Here is a 21,194-nt window from a genome sequence, read left to right on the forward strand (position 1 = left end):
AACTTCATTTTTGTTAGCTTACTGCTTCTTAACTTCATTCTCCCTTCTCTATTGCAATGCTGTTGAGTGGTTCGAGGCTGAGCTTGTGGAGAAAAAGATGGGAGATCTACTTTGAAAATGCCTCTCTTCAACCCACCTTCTTGCTGTAGTATAGCAAGATGGTTAGTCCCTTTGGTATTAATACCAATAGAAGTTGATATTAATAAGGACAAAGGAAATACAGAATTTTGGGGGAGAATTTTGAGGAGTTAGCTGAAAACATTGAAGGATAACATCTGGAACTGTGAAACTATAAAACTTCAATTTTTAGAAAGAGGAGAGATTAAGGGGATTTCTGTGGTTTAAGTGTTAGTAGGTTAACTCTCCTGCTTGACAGAAAGGATGTTGATTTAAGCATGAGAAAAAGCTGTTCTATGAATGCCAGCTTGCATCACAACATTTCCCTTTTAAAAATTGAGTTTGGAACTAAAATATGAAACAGAATACTTTTTTATACACTTTGTAGGTGTATGCTACTGTCCAACTATATCATTTTCCAGGAAATCTGATTTGTTCTTTTCATAGTTTTAAATCTATCCTCTAAACTCAAAATATGTGGCAGTTTCAATTTTAGTAGGGATTGTGTGCATGTGTTTCCCATAGGTCTAAATGCTTGATATATTGATGATACTCTTATGGCTATATAACTAAAAAAAATTACTATCGGAACATAGGATTGAATAGAATTCTGGAGATATAGCATTAGAAGCTCGGAGATCATGCTTAATATAGTGTTATGATCATGGTAATTGACTTCGGTGTTCGGGTATTTGTGTGAGGGGAGGGGGCTGTATCAGAAAAATAAAAGTGAGGCTTCTACAATTGAGCAGATGAAGATCTATCCTTTTAGAATACAATAATAATTAACAAGGCTGGTGTGGTCCAGCGGAGCTCTCATTCATTCAGCACCCCTTGTGTTTGCTTTGTAGGTGCTTTTGGTATGAATATAGACAGACAGTTACAAATTCCTGTATCCTAACAATTAGTGTGTTCTGTTTTAGCTAACAAAAGGTAACACAGTCTGGAGGACAGAAGGAAAAGGGGGGACATGATCGAAACATTTAAATATGTTAAAGGGTTAAATAAGGTTCAGGAGGGAAGTGTTTTTAATAGGAAAGTGTACACAAGAACAAGGGGACACAATCTGAAGTTAGTTGGGGGAAAGATCAAAAGCAACGTGAGAAAATATTATTTCACTGAAAGAGTAGTAGATCTTTGGAACAAACTTCCAGCAGACATGGTTGGTAAATCCACAGTAACTGAATTTAAACATGCCTGGGATAAACATTTATCCATTGTAAGATAAAATACAGGAAATAGTATAAGGGCAGACTAGATGGACCATGAGGTCTTTTTCTGCCGTCAGTCTTCTATGTTTCTATAATGTCCCTTGCCTTTTCTATTTCTTCTTTCTCTTCCCTTTCGCTCAAATGTAAATCTTACAGAGGAAGTTGACAAAATGAGCAAAAAAATGGAAGAAGTAAAGAAAGCCCAATTGTGTGTGGTGTCGGAGGACTTCATCCAGGATATAAAAAGCTCCAGCAAGGGTTTTCAGGAGCTTCGGTCACTCCATGCGGTGTCTCCCTGGGGTGCAGAAGTAAAGCAGGAACTGAAAGAATTGCCTGTGAGTGGAAAATCCAGCGGACACCCAAACATAAAAAATGCTGGAAAGATCAAGGAAGAGCAAGGTAAAAGCCAAAATAGTAATTGTCGTTTTCACTTCGGGCTGCCATTTGTTTACTAAGAACATTGGTTAACGGAGAGTGATGGGAATAATGCCAGGAGACAGACTTGAAAAGGAACTTCTTTACATGGCAACTTCTCTGTACAACCAGCAACTTGCAGTCTGACAGATAGCCCTTTTATAGGGAGCTGTTGGATGTATCAACCAATAGTGTTTGCTGTCAGGCATGGGGAAACTAAACATCTCCCCCTGGGCACGTTGAATTTATACATGGTATGCTTGTGTATGTGTATGTTAATATAGGGGGTTTTCTTAAATTTATAAATATTTTAATTAATTGGATTATGTATTGGATTGTTTTTCACTTGTTGTGAGCCGCCCCGAGTCTTCGGAGAGGGGCGGCATACAAATCCAAATAATTAATAAATGAATAAATAAATTTTCCCGCTCAAAAGGCTGGATCTGGGTGAAACCATATAGGCAGCTTGTTTGTTCGTTTGTTTGTTTGTTTATTATTTCGATTTCTAGGCCGCCCTTCTCCAAAGATTCAAAGCGGCTTACAACATAGAAATAAATACAAAAACATAGCATGGTAGAAATTAAAGATAAAATGTACCAATTAAAAATCTAAAATGCACTAGACATACTTCAGAAAAACTTTAGCAAAAACTTCAGAAGAGAAGGATTTAGGGGTAGTGATTTCTGACAGTCTCAAAATGGGAGAGCAGTGTGGTCAGGCGGTAGGAAAAGCAAGTAGGATGCTTGGCTGCATAGCTAGAGGTATAGCAAGCAGGAAGAGGGAGAGTGTGATCCCGCTACCTACAAAAAGATATTGACAAAATTGAACAGGTCCAAAGACGGGCTACAAGAATGGTGGAAGGTTTTAAGCATAAAAGGTATCAGGAAAGACTTAATGAACTCAATCTGTATAGTCTGGAGGACAGAAGGAAAAGGAGGGACATGATCGAAACATTTAAATATGTTAAAGGGTTAAATAAGGTTCAGGGGGGAAGTGTTTTTAATAGGAAAGTGAACACAAGAACAAGGGGACACAATCTGAAGTTAGTTGGGGGAAAGATCAGAAGCAACGTGAGAAAGAGTAGTAGATGCTTGGAACAAACTTCCAGCAGACGTGGTTGGTAAATCCACAATAACTGAATTTAAACATGCCTGGGATAAACATAGAAACATAGAAATCTGATGGCAGAAAAAGACCTCATGGTCCATCTAGTCTGCCCTTGTACTATTTTCTGTATTTTATCTTAGGATGGATATAGATGTAGATCCATCCTAAGATGAAATACAGGAAATAGTATAAGGGCAGACTAGATGGACCATGGGGTCTTTTTCTGCCATCAATCTTCTATGTTTCTATGTTTCTACTAAAATAACAACCCTAAAAACACATGTCTAAGAACCATTCACTTACATTCATACATATCGCAGTCATAACCTAATCTTGTCGATCAGAAGATCGGCAGTTCAGTGGTTCAAATCTCTAGTGCCACGTAACAGAGTGAGCTTCCGTTACTTGTCTCAGCTTCTGCCAACCTAGCAGTTCGAAACCACGTAAAAAATGCAAGTAGAAAAATAGGGACCACTTTGGTGGGAATGCAACAGCACTCTGGCCACATTATCACAGAGACGTCTTTGGAAAGCACTCGCTCTTCAGCTTAAAAACAGAGATGGGCACTGCCCCCAAAGCCGGAAATGATTAGCACGCATACGTGGGGCAACCCTTATCTTTAAAGACCTTACACTTTTTAAATTGATGAATTCTATCTACCCCCCCCCTCACCCCTCAAAAAAAGAAATTACGGCCTTGTTTCTTGTCATCATTATCTAGGAACAAGTAAATCTGAGAAGAAAATGAAGTTGACAGTTAAAGGAGGGGCTGCTGTCGATCCTGATTCAGGTATTTTTAGTTTCATAAAAATAATTCTACCTCCCTTTTCTCATATCAGTAAGTTGGGCAGCCAGGGAATGTTCTTATATCTTTGCTTTCATTTACTGGGTCTGCTTTTCTATTTTTTTCTAACACATGAATGCCTCTGTTCTATTGATACCACAATTTTATCCTATGTACGTGTAATTGTACTTTATGATCAGGTAAACAACAACAGTAAGACTTCTGGTTTTTTACCTAACATCTTTTGTGTGATGTTTCCTAGCACAAAACAAGGAAGTTGGCACTCAAGGAGCTGGAACGTGCTTTTATATGTTAGTTATTCAGGATAGGACTCTCTTGAGTATGGATAGTTGGAAAAATAAATTGTGGTTTTGGCAACCAGTACAGTAGTACCTCTAGATACGAGCTGCTCCATGCGAGTATTCCAAGTTACGAGCCACGAGGGGAGAGAAATTTCTGTTCCAGACACGAGCTCAAATTCAGGATACGAGCCGAGCGTCCACTAAGTGGCGCAAGAATCCTTGCTTCTGGTTATGTCGGAGGGGAAAAACAAAGTCTAAAGCCATTTGTTCCAGATACGAGTTGTTCGACATACAAGCTCCCTTCTGGAACGAATTAAACTCGTATCTAGAAGTACTACTGTACTAGAAAGTCTGAAAGAAGCAATATGATTTGTCATAAATCAGTTATGGGCAGTTATCCTTTTTTTTTTAAATCATCTTTTTTGAATGAGAAGTCAAAGCGCTCAATTTAACAATCTGAATAGGATAAAATATGTTTCGGAATAGGATGAATTAACATTTGTTATATATGTAAATAGGTCTAGAAGATTCTGCGCATGTTTTTGAAAAAAGTGGAAAAATCTTCAGTGCCACTTTGGGTCTAGTTGATATTTCCCAAGGAACAAATTCTTATTACAAACTTCAAATGCTAGAGGATGACAGAGAGACCAGGTGAGAGTTCTTTTTCTTAACAGTAACCGCATAGCACATTTAGTGTGGCTTGGGTAATAAAAGTTGGTGCTGTTGCATTTGTTTTTTCATAAGAATTATTTGATTCAAATAGTCAGTTCTTGCTCTTAAACGGGTGATAAGAATGCAAAATTAAAACAATTTGTACCTCTACATAAAACCAATATTCAGTTAGCAAAAACTTCAGAAGAGAAGGATTTAGGGGTAGTGATTTCTGACAGTCTCAAAATGGGTGAGCAGTGTGGTCAGGCAGTAGGAAAAGCAAGTAGGATGCTTGGCTGCATAGCTAGAGGTATAACAAGCAGGAAGAGGGAGATTGTGATCCCCTTATATAGAGCGCTGGTGAGACCACATTTGGAATACTGTGATATTGACAAAATTGAACGGGTCCAAAGACGGGCTACAAGAATGGTGGAAGGTCTAAGCATAAAACGTATCAGGAAAGACTTAATGAACTCAATCTGTATAGTCTGGAGGACAGAAGGGAAAGGGGAGACATGATCGAAACATTTAAATATGTTAAAGGGTGAAATAAGGTTCAGGAGGGAAGTGTTTTTAATAGGAAAGTGAACACAAGAACAAGGGGACACAATCTGAAATTAGTTGAGGGAAAGATCAAAAGCAACGTGAGAAAATATTATTTCACTGAAAGAGTAGTAGATGCTTGGAACAAACTTCCAGCAGACGTGGTTGGTAAATCCACAGTAACTGAATTTAAACATGCCTGGGATAAACATATATCCATTGTAAGATAAAATACAGGAAATAGTATAAGGGCAGACTAGATGGACCATGAGGTCTTTTTCTGCCTTCAGTCTTCTATGTTTCAGTTTCAGTTCTCTGGGAATGACTTGAGTTGAACTTGGTTCTGTTTTTTTTTTTTTATTTAGCCTTAGTTAAAACTTTAGAATACAATAGAATTCTTCATTACACAAGTGTGATTGGATACACAAGGAATTTGTCTTAGATGTATGTGCTCTAAGGGTACATAAGGAAAATAACACACGTTCATCAAGAATAAAAAGGTACAACTGTGATCATCAAGGTTACTAATAAGCTATCTATCATTAGAAAACAAATAAAACAATACAATTGAAAGATACAAGCAACATGGTTATAGTAATAAGTGGGAAGAGTTAGATACTAGTAAGGAAGAGAAGAGTAATAATAATATAGTCTTAGTAAATTATTTGAGTGTTGTGGGAATTAGTTGTTAAGCAGAGTGATGGCATTCGGGGAACAACTGTCCATGTGTCTAGTTGTTCTGCTGTGCAGTGCCCTATAGCATCATTTTGAAGGTAGGTATGTCCAGGATGTGAGAAGTCTGTAGAACAAATATTCTTAAAAACCTAGTTAATTTAGGCTTAGTTAAAACTCAGTTATATAGAGGCCTAGATTTTCATGTGGTACAATGCAATTGTATAAAGTAGGTTTATTTTTTAATTGTTTTTAATGTTAGATTTGTATTTCTTGTATTGTTTGTTGTATATGATCCAGCTGTAGATTTTAAACTCAGATTTGCTTATGGTCAGCCTACTGAATCTGTGTAAATTTGAATCAATGTTTAAATACAGTGAACCCTCGAGTTTCGCGTCCTCAAGTATCGCGAAAGGGCTATTTCGCGAGTTTTCAACCCGGAAGTAAACTCCACCATCTGCGCATGCGTGCCCTTCCACGTAGATGGTGGAGTTTCCCCGCCGGGCAGAGGCTTCCCTGGGTCTTCCCCCTCTTTCTCTATGTTGCTTCTTCCTCTCTCACACTCTCTTCCTCCCTCTCTCATCTCTTTCTTTCCTTCTCTCTCTTTCTCTATCTCTCCCCCTCTTGCTCTCGAGCGGCCGCCTAGATCTTCGGCTCCTCGCTGGTGCTGCGCTGCCGAGCAGATCAGCTGCTAGGCGGACGAAGGAACCTTCCCTGGGTCTTCCCCGCCCGGATCTTCGGCTCCTCGCTGCAGCCGCGCGCCCCTCGCCTTCGCCTCACCTGGCGGGCGAAGGAGGGCGCAGCTCCGGCCGCTCGCCTCGGAGCCGGTCTGCCTCACTGCCTCCAGTCCGCGGCAATTCCCCTCAGCACGCTGCCGGATCCAGCGGGGGAGGGGGGGAAGCGAAGGCGCGGCGATGGGCAAGGGCTGCCAGTGAGCCTTCTCCGTCCCTTTCCTGCTGCACCGGTCTGGGGCCAAGTGGGCGGGGGGCGGCCGGGACCTCGCCTGTCTCCGCCGCCCGCATCGCCCCTCCGGCGGGCCGGCCTCCCCCGCCCGCCTCTGCTGCAGCCGCCACCGCCTCCCCGACTGGCACAAAAGGGCCCCGCCCGCCCCGCCCCGAAGCTTACCTTGCGGCGGGATTCCCTCCCCCCGCAGCCAAAACTAAAAGCCTGTCTCTTTTTTTTCTTGCGGCGAGCCCAAGCCGTTTCTCTCTCGACCGCAGCCGAGCTTCCCTCGGCCCCCTTTGGCCCCGTCGCCTCCTCCCCGCCTGCCTTTCCTCGCCAAGCGCACGAAAAAAAAGAGAGAAGGCTTCTACCAGAAGCGGGTGATGGCGGAGGAGCTCCGAAAGCTGGCTAGCGGCTTTTCCCCCGCAAGAGATCCTTCATGCCCCTGCCCGCCGTCCCCGGCTTCTGGTAGAAGCCTTCTCTCCTTTTTTTCGTGCGCTTGGCGAGGAAAGGCAGGCGGGGAGGAGGCGACGGGGCCAAAGGGGGCCGAGGGAAGCTCGGCTGCGGTCGAGAGGGGAACGGCTTGGGCTCGCCGCAAGAAAAAAAAGAGACAGGCTTTGAGTTTTGGCTGCGGGGGGAGGGAGTTAGGAAAGTCCTACTTCTCTCCCCGCAGCTAAAAACTCAAAGCCTGTCTCCTGCCGCCCGGTTTAGCCAGGACACGAGCGGCGAAGTGACACCCCCCACCCCAGCACTTTGAATCCCGCCGCAAGGTAAACTTTGGGGCGGGGCGGGCGGGGCCCTTTTGTGCCAGTCGGGGAGGCGGCGGTGGCTGCAGCAGAGGCGGGCGGGGGAGGCCGGCCCGTCGGAGGGGCGATGCGGGCGGCGGAGACAGGCGAGGTCCCGGCCGCCCCCCGCCCGCTTGACCCCGGGGGGCTGAAGGGAGCCGGGCGGGGGCTACTCCCCCAGCCGGTTAACTTGAAGCGCTCGATTAACCGGCTGGGGGAAGGCAGGGCATTTGCCTCCTCTTTCCTGCTGAAGGAAAAGCAGACAACTGCCTTTCCCTCGGTCGCTTCCCGGAGACCGCTTTGGAACATCGCTTTGGGAGAGGGGGCAACTGCTCCCAGTTAAGAAGCAAGAATCCACCCCCTAGCCAAACGGCTTTTTTCGTGTTTAGCGCTCGAACGCCGTGCTAAACAGGAAAAAAGCCATTTGGCTAGGGGGTGGATTCTTGCTTCTTAACCGGGAGCAGTTGCCCCCTCTCCCAAAGCGATGTTCCAAAGCGGTCTCCGGGAATCGACCAAGGGAAAGGCAGTCGCCTGCCTTTCCTTCAGCTCTAAAGAAGCGGCAACTGCCCTGCCTTCCCCCAGCCGGTTAACCGAGCGCTTCAAGTTAACCGGCTGGGGGGAGGCAGGGCAGTTGCCGCTTCTTTAGAGCTGAAGGAAAAGCAGGCGACTGCCTTTCCCTTGGTCGCTTCCCGGAGACCGCTTTGGAACATTGCTTTGGTTGTTCCTGCCTCTCCTGCAGCAGAGAGAAGCGGCAAATGGCCCAGCCCTTCCCCCAGCGGCTTCACCGAGCGCTTCGGGAAGGTGCCGCCTGTCTTCGCTGTAAGAAAGGCAGGTGCATCCAAAGCATGCGGGGAAGCGGTTGGGGGAAGGGCTGGCCATTTGCCGCTTCTCTCCGCTGCAGGAGAGGCAGGAACAACCAAAGCAATGTTCCAAAGCGGTCTCCGGGAAGCGACCAAGGGAAAGGCAGTCGCCTGCTTTTCCTTCAGCTCTAAAGAAGCGGCAACTGCCCTGCCTCCCCCCAGCCGGTTAACCGAGCGCTTCAAGTTAACCGGCTGGGGGGAGGCAGGGCAGTTGCCGCTTCTTTAGAGCTGAAGGAAAGGCAGGCGACTGCCTTTCCCTTGGTCGCTTCCCGGAGACCGCTTTGGAACATCGCTTTGGGAGAGGGGGCAACTGTTCCCGGTTAAGAAGCAAGAATCCACCCCCTAGCCAAACGGCTTTTTTCCTGTTTAGCACGGCGTTCGAGCGCTAAACACGAAAAAAGCCATTTGGCTAGGGGGTGGAAGTGAAAGTGAAATGCCGGCGGCTCTAGCAGCTGCTACAAGCAGCATTTCACTTTCCCTCCCAGGCAAAAAGATGCCGGCATTCTGGGATGATGGGGTCGGACTTCCCAGGCGGAAGGCGTGCCCCTCTCCCCGGCATCTTTTTGCCTGGGAGGGAAAGTGAAATGCCGGCGGCTCTAGCAGCTGCTACGAGCGGCATTTCACTTTCCCTCCCAGGCAAAAAGATGCGGGGAGAGGGGCACGCCTTCCGCCTGGGAAGTCCGACCCCATCAACCCAGAATGCCGGCATCTTTTTGCCTGGGAGGGAAGGTGAAATGCCGCTCATAGCGTGGGCGGGCGCGCGCGCGGGGACCCCAGCTTCGCTTCCCAGCTGGGAAGCGGCCCCAGCAATGGCGTGGGCGGGCGGCGCGCGCGCGGGGAAACCCCAGGCGCGAGCAACGGGGTGGGCGGGCGAAGGGCGGTGGAAGTAAAAACACCATCTGCGCATGTGCAGATGGTGTTTTTACTTCCGCACCGCTACTTCGCGAAAAATCGATCATCGCTTGGGGTCCTGGAACGGAACCCTCACGATGATCGAGGGTTCACTGTAATGCCAAATTAGTTAATGTACTGTGGGAGTGTTCCCTTAAATCTCTTTGTAGATTAAGTTTGATTTAGCACTTAGGCAAAACTTTCCTACCAGTTGTTGTGGTTCAGCCTTGAGGCTGCTCAGGGACCGGCTGTGTCTCTGCTGGCTCCATGCCCGGAGGAGGATGACAGCGAAGAGGTGGGGGCTGAACAGTCGGACGGGGGAGAGGAAAGTCAGGAATGGGATGAAGGAGAACAGCATGAGAGCTCCGGGGGGCGGGGGGGGGTCTCCCCAGCCAGTAGCTTGGAGTCATTAGGTGATGAAGCACGAGCCGTCATTGACATGCGACAGAGACGTTCAGATCAGAGAAAGGAGCAATTAAAGAAGTATTATCAGCACTGAATTAGGAACAGCTGGGCTTGGGTGTGGTCCTCCTTAGCAGGGTTTAAAAGGCAGGCAAGCCCTTGAAGCCATGTGGAGTGTTATCAATTGGAGTTACGGTGTCCTGCTTTGTTCTCGGCATCTCTGTTCCTGGCTTGTGGCCCGGCAGTTTGGAAGACCCGTGGGAGGTGTAGGTCTGCTATCTACAGCCTCGTCTTGGCAGCAAGAATCCTGTATTGCTGCATGGACTTTTGCCTTCGTGGATATATTGGAAGATACAGCATTCTCCTGTTTGTAAGGACATTTTCTGTTACCTGTGTTTTTCTTGAATTTTATAAACTGCCTTTGCCTTTTACCTGTGTGTCTGGCTTCTCTTTTTGGGTTGGTTTTGGCTTCCGGAGTGACCCAGACAGAACACCAGTTATCCTTGTTTCCTAAGCATACCATTACTAAATGCAGCAAAGGAGGCTGTTCTGTGTTAGTATTGAACTGATAGTCTTCCTTTTCTCTGTTTTGCATTTTTATTATCAATTTCTGTAATAATGAATACATTTGTGTGTACTGTAAAGAGCTAGGTTTTATATCTTCTTTTCAGAACAGCTTGCTAGATTATTTCATATTTTTCTTTCCTTTTGTCTTTAGGTACTGGGTTTTTCGCTCATGGGGTCGTGTTGGCACATCAATTGGAAGTAACAAGCTAGAAAAGATGCCGTCCAGAGAAGAAGCTATTGACCACTTCCTAGATCTGTATGAAGAGAAAACAGGCAATTCCTGGCATTCCGAAAATTTCACCAAATATCCCAAAAAATTCTACCCTTTGGAGATAGACTATGGGCAGGTAACTTGATCCTTTTCAAAAAGGATATGGTCTCCTTTGTCAAGATTACATATAACTGAACAGCCAAAGACTTTGCTATAGTAAACACTTGCTAGCTCCATTCGTTAATTGATTCATTTGTATATCATAGGGTTATATTTAGGATTGGTGTGAAATCAAAAGAGAGTTTGACTGACACCAACTTAAATTTACTGCAATGTCATGTAGCAGACTTAGCAGACTTAATATCTGAAACTAGTCACCGGCTGCTCCCACAAACTTTGCTTCAGTAAATTAAGTAATTCCTGACTGAGAACAATTAATCAGTGGAACAGCTTGCCTCCAGACATTATGGGTGTTCTATCACTGGGTTTTTTTAAGACTCGACAGCTCTTTGTCTAGAGTAGTATAGGGTAACTTGGTAGGGGTGGACTAGAACAGTGTTTCCCAACCTTGGCCACTTGAAGATATTTGGAATTCTGGGAGTTGAAGTCCAGATATCTTCAAGTAGCCAAGGTTGGGAAACACTGGACTAGAAGACTTCCAAGGTCCTTCCAACCCTATTACTCCATGTTCTAAACTAGAGTTTTGCATCATATATCCCGCCTTTATTATTTTCACAAATAATTCAAGGTGACAGACGTATCTAACACACCTTCCTTCTGCTATTTTCCCCACAACAACAACCTGGTGAGGTGAAGTGAGCTAAGAGAGACTGGCCAAGGTCAACCAGCTTGGTTTCATGGCTAAGGCCGGGCTTGAGCTCATAGTCCCTTGCTTACTAGCTTCGATTCTTGAATATGAAAAGAGTTTACCTCTAAAGAGGCACCATCTTTCCCCCAAAACATGTGACTTTGTTGATTCTGTAACATTTGATAAGGGGAATGAGTGCATGACAACCTTATATGGTGTTTAATCTTACTTTTCATAACCTTGTAAGGTGGATCTGCTGAAGATCAGTATCCGTAATATATTAAAAGATTGGTCTACAGATTGTAAGGTTCACCTATTTTTAACAAGCAAAACTTTTCTGTCATCTGGATCCTTCAGATATTTTTAAATTACCAGTTCTTCAATCCTCTTGGACATGTCAGCTGGCATTGCTCAAAGTCATCTAAAACTGACAGCATGACAGATTGCCTATCTTTTAACTGGATCCTTTCAAACAGCAGCAAAGGACTAGTTAGTGGACAATGCCACATTATCTTCTAGCCATCATCATCATCATCATCATCATTATTATTATTATTATTATTATTATTATTATTATTATATTTGTATGCTGCCCCTCTCCGTAGACTCGGGGCGGCTCACAACAGTAATAATACAATATATAACAAATCTAATAATTAAATGTCACTAAAACCCCTTATTAAAAAGAAAACATACACACATCATCATCATCCCAAATGATTAGAGCTGGTATTTTCTAAGTACAGTGGTACCACTACTTACGAACTTAATTCGTTCTGTGACCAGGTTCTTAAGTAGAAACGTTTGTAAGAAGAAGCAATTTTTCTCATAGGAATCAATGTAAAAGCGAAGTAGGAGGGTGGAAGCCCTGTTTCCTCCCAGAAGATTCGTAGAGAGGCCCCATGGAGGCTTTCCCCGCCTTTTCTGGCCCTGTTTCCTCCCAGGAGATTCCTAGAGAGGGCTCTCAGAGGCTTCTCCCTGCCTTTTCCACCCTGTTTCCTCCCAGGAGATTCCTAGAGAGGCCACACAGACGCTTCTCCCAGCCTTTTCCACTTACAGTTTTGGAGGCTCGGGTTTGTAAGTGGAAAATGATTCTTGACAAGAGGCAAAAAAATCTTGAACACCTGGTTCTTATCTAGAAAAGTTTGTAAGTAGAGGCATTCTTAGGTAGAGGTACCACTGTACTGGAATCTCTACAGTTAGAAATCCATTTATTTCTTTGAGGGCACGAAGAGGGGGATGCAAACAACTTTGTGCCCAATTTGTTATTTCCTTGCAACTGTGGATATAAAATGTCCAGATTTTCTGAAAATTCTACCGTACTAAGTATGGGTAGCAATAACTTTCAAAGAGCAATGGAGAACTTCATATATTCTCTGTTCTTAGCTAAAGAGGCCAAGAAGTAGCTTAATTTGTGCATCTATGTTGCTTTAACACAAGTTTGTTCCATTCCATTCCCAACCCTCTCCCAACAGGATGAAGAAGCGGTCAAGAAACTCACACTGAGTGCAGGAACCAAGTCAAAGCTCCCTAAGGCAGTCCAAGATCTTATTAAGATGATTTTTGATGTAGAAAGTATGAAGAAAGCCATGGTGGAGTTTGAGGTTATTATTCATCCTTTGCTTAAATACTTGGTGTTATTAGTTTGATATTCTCAGAATAATAATGGCAGGAATGTCGTTTGAAGGGAAAAGGCATTATTTATCTTTCAAGAATGCTATAGTGATTTTTCTTTGGCAGAAGAGAGTTGTGTTTTAATGTATATTTTTTAACCAGTTTCCCCTAATATGAAGACATAATCTGGAAATAGGTGCACATAGATCATTTATCTCTTTTTAAAAAAATCTTTTATAATACAGTGATACCTTGTCTTACAAACTTAATTGGTTCCAGGACGAGGTTCTTAAGGTGAAAAGTTTGTAAGACAAAACAATGTTTTCCATAGGAATCAATGGAAAAGCGATTAATGCGTGCAAGCCCAAAATTCACCCCTTTTTCCAGCCGAAGAGCCCGTTTTTGCACTGCTGAGATTCCCCTGAGGCTCCCCTCCATGGGAAACCCCACCTCCGGACTTCCGTTGCCAGCGAAGCGCCTGTTTTTGCACTGCTGGGATTCCCCTGCAGCATCACAAAAATACGGAAGTCCAGAGGTGGGGTTTCCCATGGAGGGGAGCCTCAGGGGAATTCGCAGCAGCACAAAAACGGGTGCTTCGCTGGCAACGGAAGTCCGGAAGCGGGGCATCCCAGTGGTGGCGGTGGGTTTGTAAGGTGAAAATAGTTTGTAAGAAGAGGCAAAAAAATCTTAAACCCTGGGTTTGTATCTCGAAAAGTTTGTATGACAAGGCGTTTGTAAGATGAAGTATCACTGTACTTAACTGTATTTAATTGGGCAGATCTAAAGAGAACAGGTATATTAAGCTAAATCATTTCAAAACAAATTGATTGACGAATAAAGTTGCCTCCTATATTCTCTTTGTATTTCTATTCTTCGTGTTAAGAATTTTTTTGCTATTTCTTATATATCTCCTTTTGCAACCAGTTTTTCATTGTTTTCCGATAATAAAATTCTACTTTAATTGGAACCATTTATTTTCTTGTTAGATTGATCTCCAGAAGATGCCTTTGGGAAAGTTAAGTGAGAGGCAAATACAGAGCGCATACTCTATTCTGAATGAAGTGCAGCAGGTAAGTAACTAAGAATATTTCCTTTTCCATCAATATTCCTTTGATTCCAGAAGTAGTTTGCAACCTTCAAGAATAGTAACTGTCAATAAATATAAGTAGTTCCCTTTTATTAAAGTTATCTAACTGGTAACCCTTGCCTGTTTGTAGTAACAAACTCCAAAATTTAACTATGCATTTTGTAAAGAAGCATTTTATTCATTCATTCATTCAAATTCTGTATGTCCAATTCAACCAAATGATTCTTGGTGGCTTTTGTCACTTCTGAGTCTGTCCACATCAATTTTCAGTACATGATCTAGAGTTCTAATATATAAAAGGGGAGAGGGGATCATTCTTCTCTTCTTAACTTAAAAATGTGCCTGGTTTTAGGTCTCAACTGTTCAGTCCTTCCTTGTACAAGAACTGCTCTAAACAGTTAATCCTTTTGGCAGGCTCTTTCTACAATCCCTTTAACAAAATTGGTAGATTTTTGTTTTGTGGTGGAAAGCAAGTACAAGACCATGTGGGCATGTCTTTAAAAGATACACAGCTGGAAAGCTAAGTAAGAGAGAATTGGACAAGGAAAAAAGGAAAAGGAGAGAAGCAGGATAATTAAAACAAACATTTAGGAAAAATATTTGTAATGCTCAGTTTTTGTACAAGGAAGGACTGAACAGTAAACAGTAAACTGGAACAATGGAAACCCTGTCCAATCTCTACATTTTCAGTTATCATTCAATGATATTTTAGTTATTCATAGAAAGCTGTGCTCTGAGTAAATAAGAGACAGGATATAATACTAATCCCACAACAAGGAAGTGATATATGAAAGGAGATCACATCAATATAAAATTAAATCTTAGTATAAAAACTCTTGTTAGAGTGGTGTCAGTAGAGTTTTAAAATACCATATTTTTCAGAGCATAAAATGCACCAGAGTATAAGACACACCTTAGTTTTGGGGGAAGAAAACAAGGAAAAAAGGCTTCTGCCTCACAGTACAGATGATATACAGTTTGCTGTGTATTTCTCTGCATGTGTGCCTGACTCATAGAAATAGCAAAGAATTGGAGAAATGTACATTAGGACAGTATATTAATGCCAGAAAATTTTCTTAAATGTAGCCACATGAACTCCTCCCAATTATTTAAATGGATCTACTCCAAACATGACTAAGTCAGGGTTTAACTCAGCTGCCTTATCTTAATGCTAAAACCGGACACTGTTACAATTCAGATTATACTTTTACAGATCTTTAAAATTGATGTAGCTTTCTGGAAGTATACATTCTTCTCTGCTATTTAAAAAGAAGATACAATAGCACTGGGTCTCTTTAGATCAAGCATTTATTTTAAAAAGTTTCTTCATTTTGTTAAGTTGTCTACAACAATAATAAAGCAGTCTTTAAAAAACAAATCTACTAATTTGAACATTCTATAGACATTTATAGTTATTGACTTACCTTCTTGCATCCAGTTTGAGCAGTCCAACATTGCCAGCAGTCCACCTGCCAACAATTTGCCTCCTTGCAGCTAGTTTCACTTTCAGTTCTAGCATGGCCTGCCTGGGCTGAATCAGCTGTGGGTCAGAAGGCTGATAGTCAGTTGCTTGTGCTAATCAGGCTCTGCACTGTTTGCTGCAAGGAGGTAAATTGCTGGGAGGCAGAGACCAAAGGGTGGTTTGGGACTACATTTGGTGTATAAGACACACCCAAGTTTTCACTGTCTTTTGTGAGATAAAAAGGTGCATCTTATACTATGAAAAATATCTATCTATTCCAAAAAGCTAGACAAAATTTGCCCCTTCTGAGCAACTGCTGTTATGTAATTTTGTGGATGTATTTATAGTTTTCAAATTAATAATTTATTTTAGAATTATAAGCCATCCAGGATCATTTTGTTGAGTTTGACAGATATTGGTGGGTGGGAAGGAGGAAGGGAAGGAAGGAAGGAAGGAAGGAAAAATCTTGAACATGAAATTACATGTAGATCAGTCCTTCCTGAACTGGATGTGGGAAAATAGCATATTGCAATGTTTGCTTTTGTTTAATATTTAACATCCTGAATTCTCACCTTCTGCCATCCCATGATGTCATATTCCAGTTGCCTTGTTACTGATAATGATTGGGAAGGCATCATAGTGCGAAAAATTAGACAAGCATTTCAAAAAGCTGCCTTAACTAACTTACTAAAGGCAAGTAACTCTTATATGCATTTGTTGTTGTCGAGGATTCTTATAATTTTATTTCTTTTTCTCTTCATGTAGGCAGTTTCTGATGGTGGCACAGATTCACAAATATTAGATCTCTCCAATCGCTTCTACACTCTAATTCCCCATGACTTTGGGATGAAGAAGCCACCACTTCTAAACAACCTTGACTACATCAAGGTACTCTATTTAACTCTTAACACTTGAATACAGAAATATTGTAAATTATATTTTAATAGGTATAGTTTTAAGACAGTTATGTCAGCCTAACTGTCAACTTTCAAATACAGTTTGAATGGTTAATACACTATTGGACATTAGGACGTTCAGGACATGCCTCACCTATAATGTTGGTTAGATAAACCTGTGGCCAATCACTTTCAGTTTAATTAAATACTATATTACAGGAGTGACTCATACTTCAAAGGGAGGGAGCATTGGAGGTATTTAAAGGAATCAAATCCATCATCCTTTGGTTCCTTACATAAAGTGTAAGACAAAAAATAGGGGAAATTTCATTTTTATCAGAAGAGGTAATTATTGCTACTTTTTGGAAAATAGCAATTGGAGAATCCCAGGCAGTCTCTTACGATAATAAACTCAAAGTCTCTGGAATGCATGTATTTTTATGAATAATTGCATCTTTCATTTATCAAGACTAAAGTGGAAATGCTGGATAATCTGCTTGACATAGAGGTTGCTTATAGCCTTCTAAGAAGTGGCAATCAGGATGGGGATAAAGATCCAATAGATGTGAACTATGAGAAGCTCAAAACCAATATCCAGGTAAAAATGGCAGGGATGTGTATTATCCTCTTTTGACTCCATATTTTTCCAACTTTCCAAGGTTGATTTAGATGAGTAGATAAGATAGATGTTTTGGTACTTCAATGATAACTTCTCATCCTTAACAATTTCAACCATTTTCTAAACTTTTGATGTCTAGAAGCTCATACACATTTGGTTATTTTCTTTTCTGTTATTTTTAATGTAGAAGAAAAAGAAAAGGCTCTAAAACATAAAAACAAAACAGGGAACTACATACATAACATGAATGCCCAGGGTTTTTTTTTTAAATGACTCATTTTCCGTATTCAACTTGGCCACACACAAATTATCCATCCATCTTTAAATTGATATGAAATCCATTCATAGGGAACAATGGACATGTATTATCAACCCATATAAAATATAATATTTTCTTGCACATTAAGGCCAATATTGGTCTTAATTATTAGGTTATAAATTAGAATTGTCCTTTGGAAATGCTCTGTCTATAAATGTGATCGATAAATATATAAATATTCTTCAGTTTTCTGTAAAAATAATCCATTGTTATCTTTCCAAATATAGCAACAGTTTAGGAATACTGCTAACAAAATCGGTCCAAAATTATGTAAACAAAAGTGTGGAAATGGAATAAATTGCCATCGGCCATTTTAATGAGTTCAAATTGATTCTGCACTACCACAGATACTTAATAAGAGTGATTGAGCAAAAGCTTATCAAACGTTTTGGTTTTTATTGTTAAGGTTTAGGTGCTATTCTCAAGAAGGGATTTTTCCCCAGTGTCATTTTCTCTCAGGAACAAGGATCAAGTATGAGCTTCTCTTCAAATGTAACCCAGCTGTACAGCCTTAATGTAAAAATAGCAACTGATTCTTTTTTAAAATTAAAATTGGTACTAAGTCCCTGCAAAATATCAAAAGGGACAAATAATCAAGAGGGACAAATAACAGCTTTAAAATTATGGCTGTAAACACTTTTGAAAGTTAATTAAAATTCATAAGTTTCAAAGTATAAGTTAATTGATAACTCTTAAAATCTGGATTATCAAAGGCCTCTTTTTAATAAAGAAATTACAAAAAAAAATAGTGCCATAAGAACATTCTTACTATCTTAAGATACTCATTTTAATTTAGTATTTGAGGTTTTGCCACTGTCTTGGAAAACAAGACTTTTAGGTTGGAGGTTGTATTTTTGTTATCACCCAGATTTGGTTAGACCAATGTTTCCCAACCTTGGCAACTTGAAGATATCTGGACTTCAACTCCCAGAATTCCCCAGCCAGCAAATGCTGGCTGAGGAATTCTGGGAGTTGAAGTCCAAATATCTTCAAGTGGCCAAGGTTGGGAAACACTGGGTTAGACAACAATGTCAAAGGAAGGGAGCTTAAAGAGTCTCCCTTCTCCAATATTCAGCTTCCAATCATATCTCTCCTGCCTCTTACCCTTATAGTCTTTGTTCCTAGGTCTAAGCATTATATCATCTGCTTAACATCTGTAATACTAATAAAGTGATACCCTCTACCAATACTTGTGCCTCAGGGCAGTATTTCCTTTAGCCCAGGGAATGCTTGGAGGTTCCAGTTGGTAAGTTCTTCTGCTGTCTCACCCTGCAAGGTACAATCTTCAGAACCTTCTCTCATATGATGCTTAAAAAAATAACATTCAAATTTCCTAGATCATTGAGGTCAGGATTTCAAGAGTAGATTATATGCATCATTTTACAGTAATGACCAAATACATTTACAGGTTTCCCCTTTTTATATTATTAAATTTACAACAGTGATTTTTTTTCTCAACTTCCTGACAGGTAGTAGATAAAGATTCAGAAGAAGCCAAGATTATAAAACAATATGTTAAGAACACCCATGCAAGTACCCACAATACATATGGTTTGAAAGTTGTGGAGGTGAGTTCATGGTTGGGATATGATATTTTGAGGAACTGGTCTGAATTTAACTTGTCTTTCCTGTATGTGTTGCTGAAGTGTTTAGGTAATCGTTGCTAAATAATATTTTTGTGAAACTGTAATCAAGGTTCGTGATTACCTCACCTCTGTTAACATAATCTCTTCTCACGTAGTCTTGTACAGTGATACTTAAGAACTTTTCTAGATAAGAACTGGGTGTTCAAGATTTTTTTGCCTCTTCTTAAGAACCATTTTCTACTTAAGAACCCGAGCCCGGAAAAATTTCCCAGGAAATTTGAGAGCGGCACGAAGGCCCAGCCAGTCTTTTGCCATTCCCCCTTGGTGTCTCTCTCTGGCACAGTGTATGGGAGGCAGCCTCGCGCTGGGTGTATGGGAGGCGCATGAACCTCCTCGCTGCCTCAGAGTCCTTTTTCTTTAAAGCCCTAAAGTTTTATATTTTTTTGCTTCACCTCACCTCACCTTCTTCCTTCAGCAGCGACTGTCGTCTTCCTCCTCCTCCCACCCAAATTCCAAGTTTTTATTTTTTTCCTAATGGGTTTGCACGCATTATTTGCTTTTACATTGATTCCTATGGGAAAAATTGCTTCTACTTACAAACTTTTCTACTTAAGAACCTGGTCACAGAACGAATTAAGTTCTTAAGTAGAGGTACCACTGTATCTTGAAATTAATACAAAATGTTTATGGAGCGGACATTCTGAGCTTCCCCCATCCCCGTCCCCCAAATCTTAGGCTTGTGAGCCTATCTACAGTCACAATTCAAAGTGTTGATTATGACCTATAAAGCCCTTCATGGCACCGGGCCAGATTATCTCAGGGACCGCCTTCTGCCGCACGAATCCCAGCGACCAGTTAGGTCCCACAGAGTGGGCTGTCTCTGGGTCCCGTCAACTAAACAATGTCATTTGGCGAGGCCCAGGGGAAGAGCCTTCTCTGTGGTGGCCCCAGCCCTCTGGAACCAACTCCCCCCAGAGATTAGAATAGCCCCCACTCTCCTTGCCTTTCGTAAGCTCCTCAAAACCCTCCTCTGCCGTCAGGCATGGGGGAACTAAGATATTGTTTTCCCCCTAGGCTTCTACAATTTATGCATGGTATGTTTGTATGTATGATTGGTTTTATAACAAGGGATTTTAGCTGTTTTAGTATTGGATTTTTACATTCTGTTTTTATCACTGTTGTTAGCCGCCCCGAGTCCACGGAGAGGGGCGGCATACAAATCCAATAAATAAATACGTACTCTTGACTTTATAATTTGTTTCAGTAATCACCAGAATAGAGGACTCAAATTTGGAAAAACACAAATTGCACATTTATCACACAGATATCCCTTTCTTCAACTTCCACATAAAGCACTTCCAACTTCCCACTGCCCCCAAACCTGCCAGGGATGTACCTATATTCACATGTCCTTGAACAGTGTTACAATTCCTTCTCTTCAGATGCTTACACTGGATAGATTTTTTTTTTCATTTGAAGCAAGAATCCTAGTGGCCAAGCCATGTAGAGGTTTAAAAATAGTGGTTAGGATTTTGAATTGTGGTCAGGATACCAATAGCGGCTTCCAGATAAACTTCACTGGCAATCTCACATATTTTAGGACAGTGTTTCCCAACCTTGTCAACTTGAAGATATTTGGACTTCAACTCCCAGAATTCCCCAGCCAGCAAATGCTGGCTGGGGAATTCTGGGAGTTGAAGTCCAAATATCTTCAAGTTGACAAGGTTGGGAAACACTGCTTTAGGATGCAATTGCAAGAAGTGGGAATGGCATGCTCTTTTTGTACACTCATAAAAATCCAGGTGGGAAGTAAGTGCTAGATGTATTATTCAGTTTCTCAATGTAATTATCTTATTAAAATGGCTGCCTAGAGAGGGTGATATATGTTGGGCATACTGCATAAGTAATCATGGCATGCCTAATTTAACGGAATTATGTGGAGAAATCCAGTTACATATTGTCAGTGTAGCATCTACTTCTGTCTTCACAAAAATCAATTCTAAAATAGTGATGGACAAATGTGAAGTAATGAAATTCAACAAGGATGATCACATCCTTAAAAGTTCTTTCTGGTGCCTCTGGCTTTTAGAAAGTTCAATAAGCAATCACTTATTTTAGTTATAGTCAGAATGTGTGTATATTATATTTAAAATCTTCAAAGCTAATGTGGTTTTAAGATTTTTTTTTAATTGCTAGGTTTTCTTATAGCTATAGATATTTTAAATTCTGTTCTAAAAAGGTGCTTCAGAGCACACAAGTTATCTGTATCTTTTTATAGGATGATCCATTGTAATCTAGAAAAAGAAACGCAGCTGCTTTAAAGAGCTACAGGGAGATTTATTTAC

At 41.6% G+C, this 21,194-nt stretch overlaps 1 protein-coding gene across 1 annotated transcript in view; it reads left to right on the plus strand.

Annotated features, from left to right (window-relative positions):
- PARP1 (poly(ADP-ribose) polymerase 1) overlaps positions 1–21,194 on the plus strand; it is a 49,405-nt gene that overhangs the window by 19,311 nt on the left and 8,900 nt on the right. The window contains exons 8-16 of the mRNA XM_070728039.1: positions 1,485–1,727; positions 3,570–3,638; positions 4,453–4,585; positions 10,399–10,594; positions 12,742–12,870; positions 13,867–13,950; positions 16,195–16,317; positions 16,795–16,923; positions 18,733–18,831. Of these exons, the coding sequence (XP_070584140.1) occupies positions 1,485–1,727; positions 3,570–3,638; positions 4,453–4,585; positions 10,399–10,594; positions 12,742–12,870; positions 13,867–13,950; positions 16,195–16,317; positions 16,795–16,923; positions 18,733–18,831 (1,205 nt within the window). The remainder of the gene's footprint in view (positions 1–1,484; positions 1,728–3,569; positions 3,639–4,452; positions 4,586–10,398; positions 10,595–12,741; positions 12,871–13,866; positions 13,951–16,194; positions 16,318–16,794; positions 16,924–18,732; positions 18,832–21,194) is intronic.

This window comes from Erythrolamprus reginae, chromosome 1 (assembly GCF_031021105.1).
Source record: "Erythrolamprus reginae isolate rEryReg1 chromosome 1, rEryReg1.hap1, whole genome shotgun sequence".
Classification (NCBI taxonomy): domain Eukaryota; kingdom Metazoa; phylum Chordata; class Lepidosauria; order Squamata; family Dipsadidae; genus Erythrolamprus; species Erythrolamprus reginae.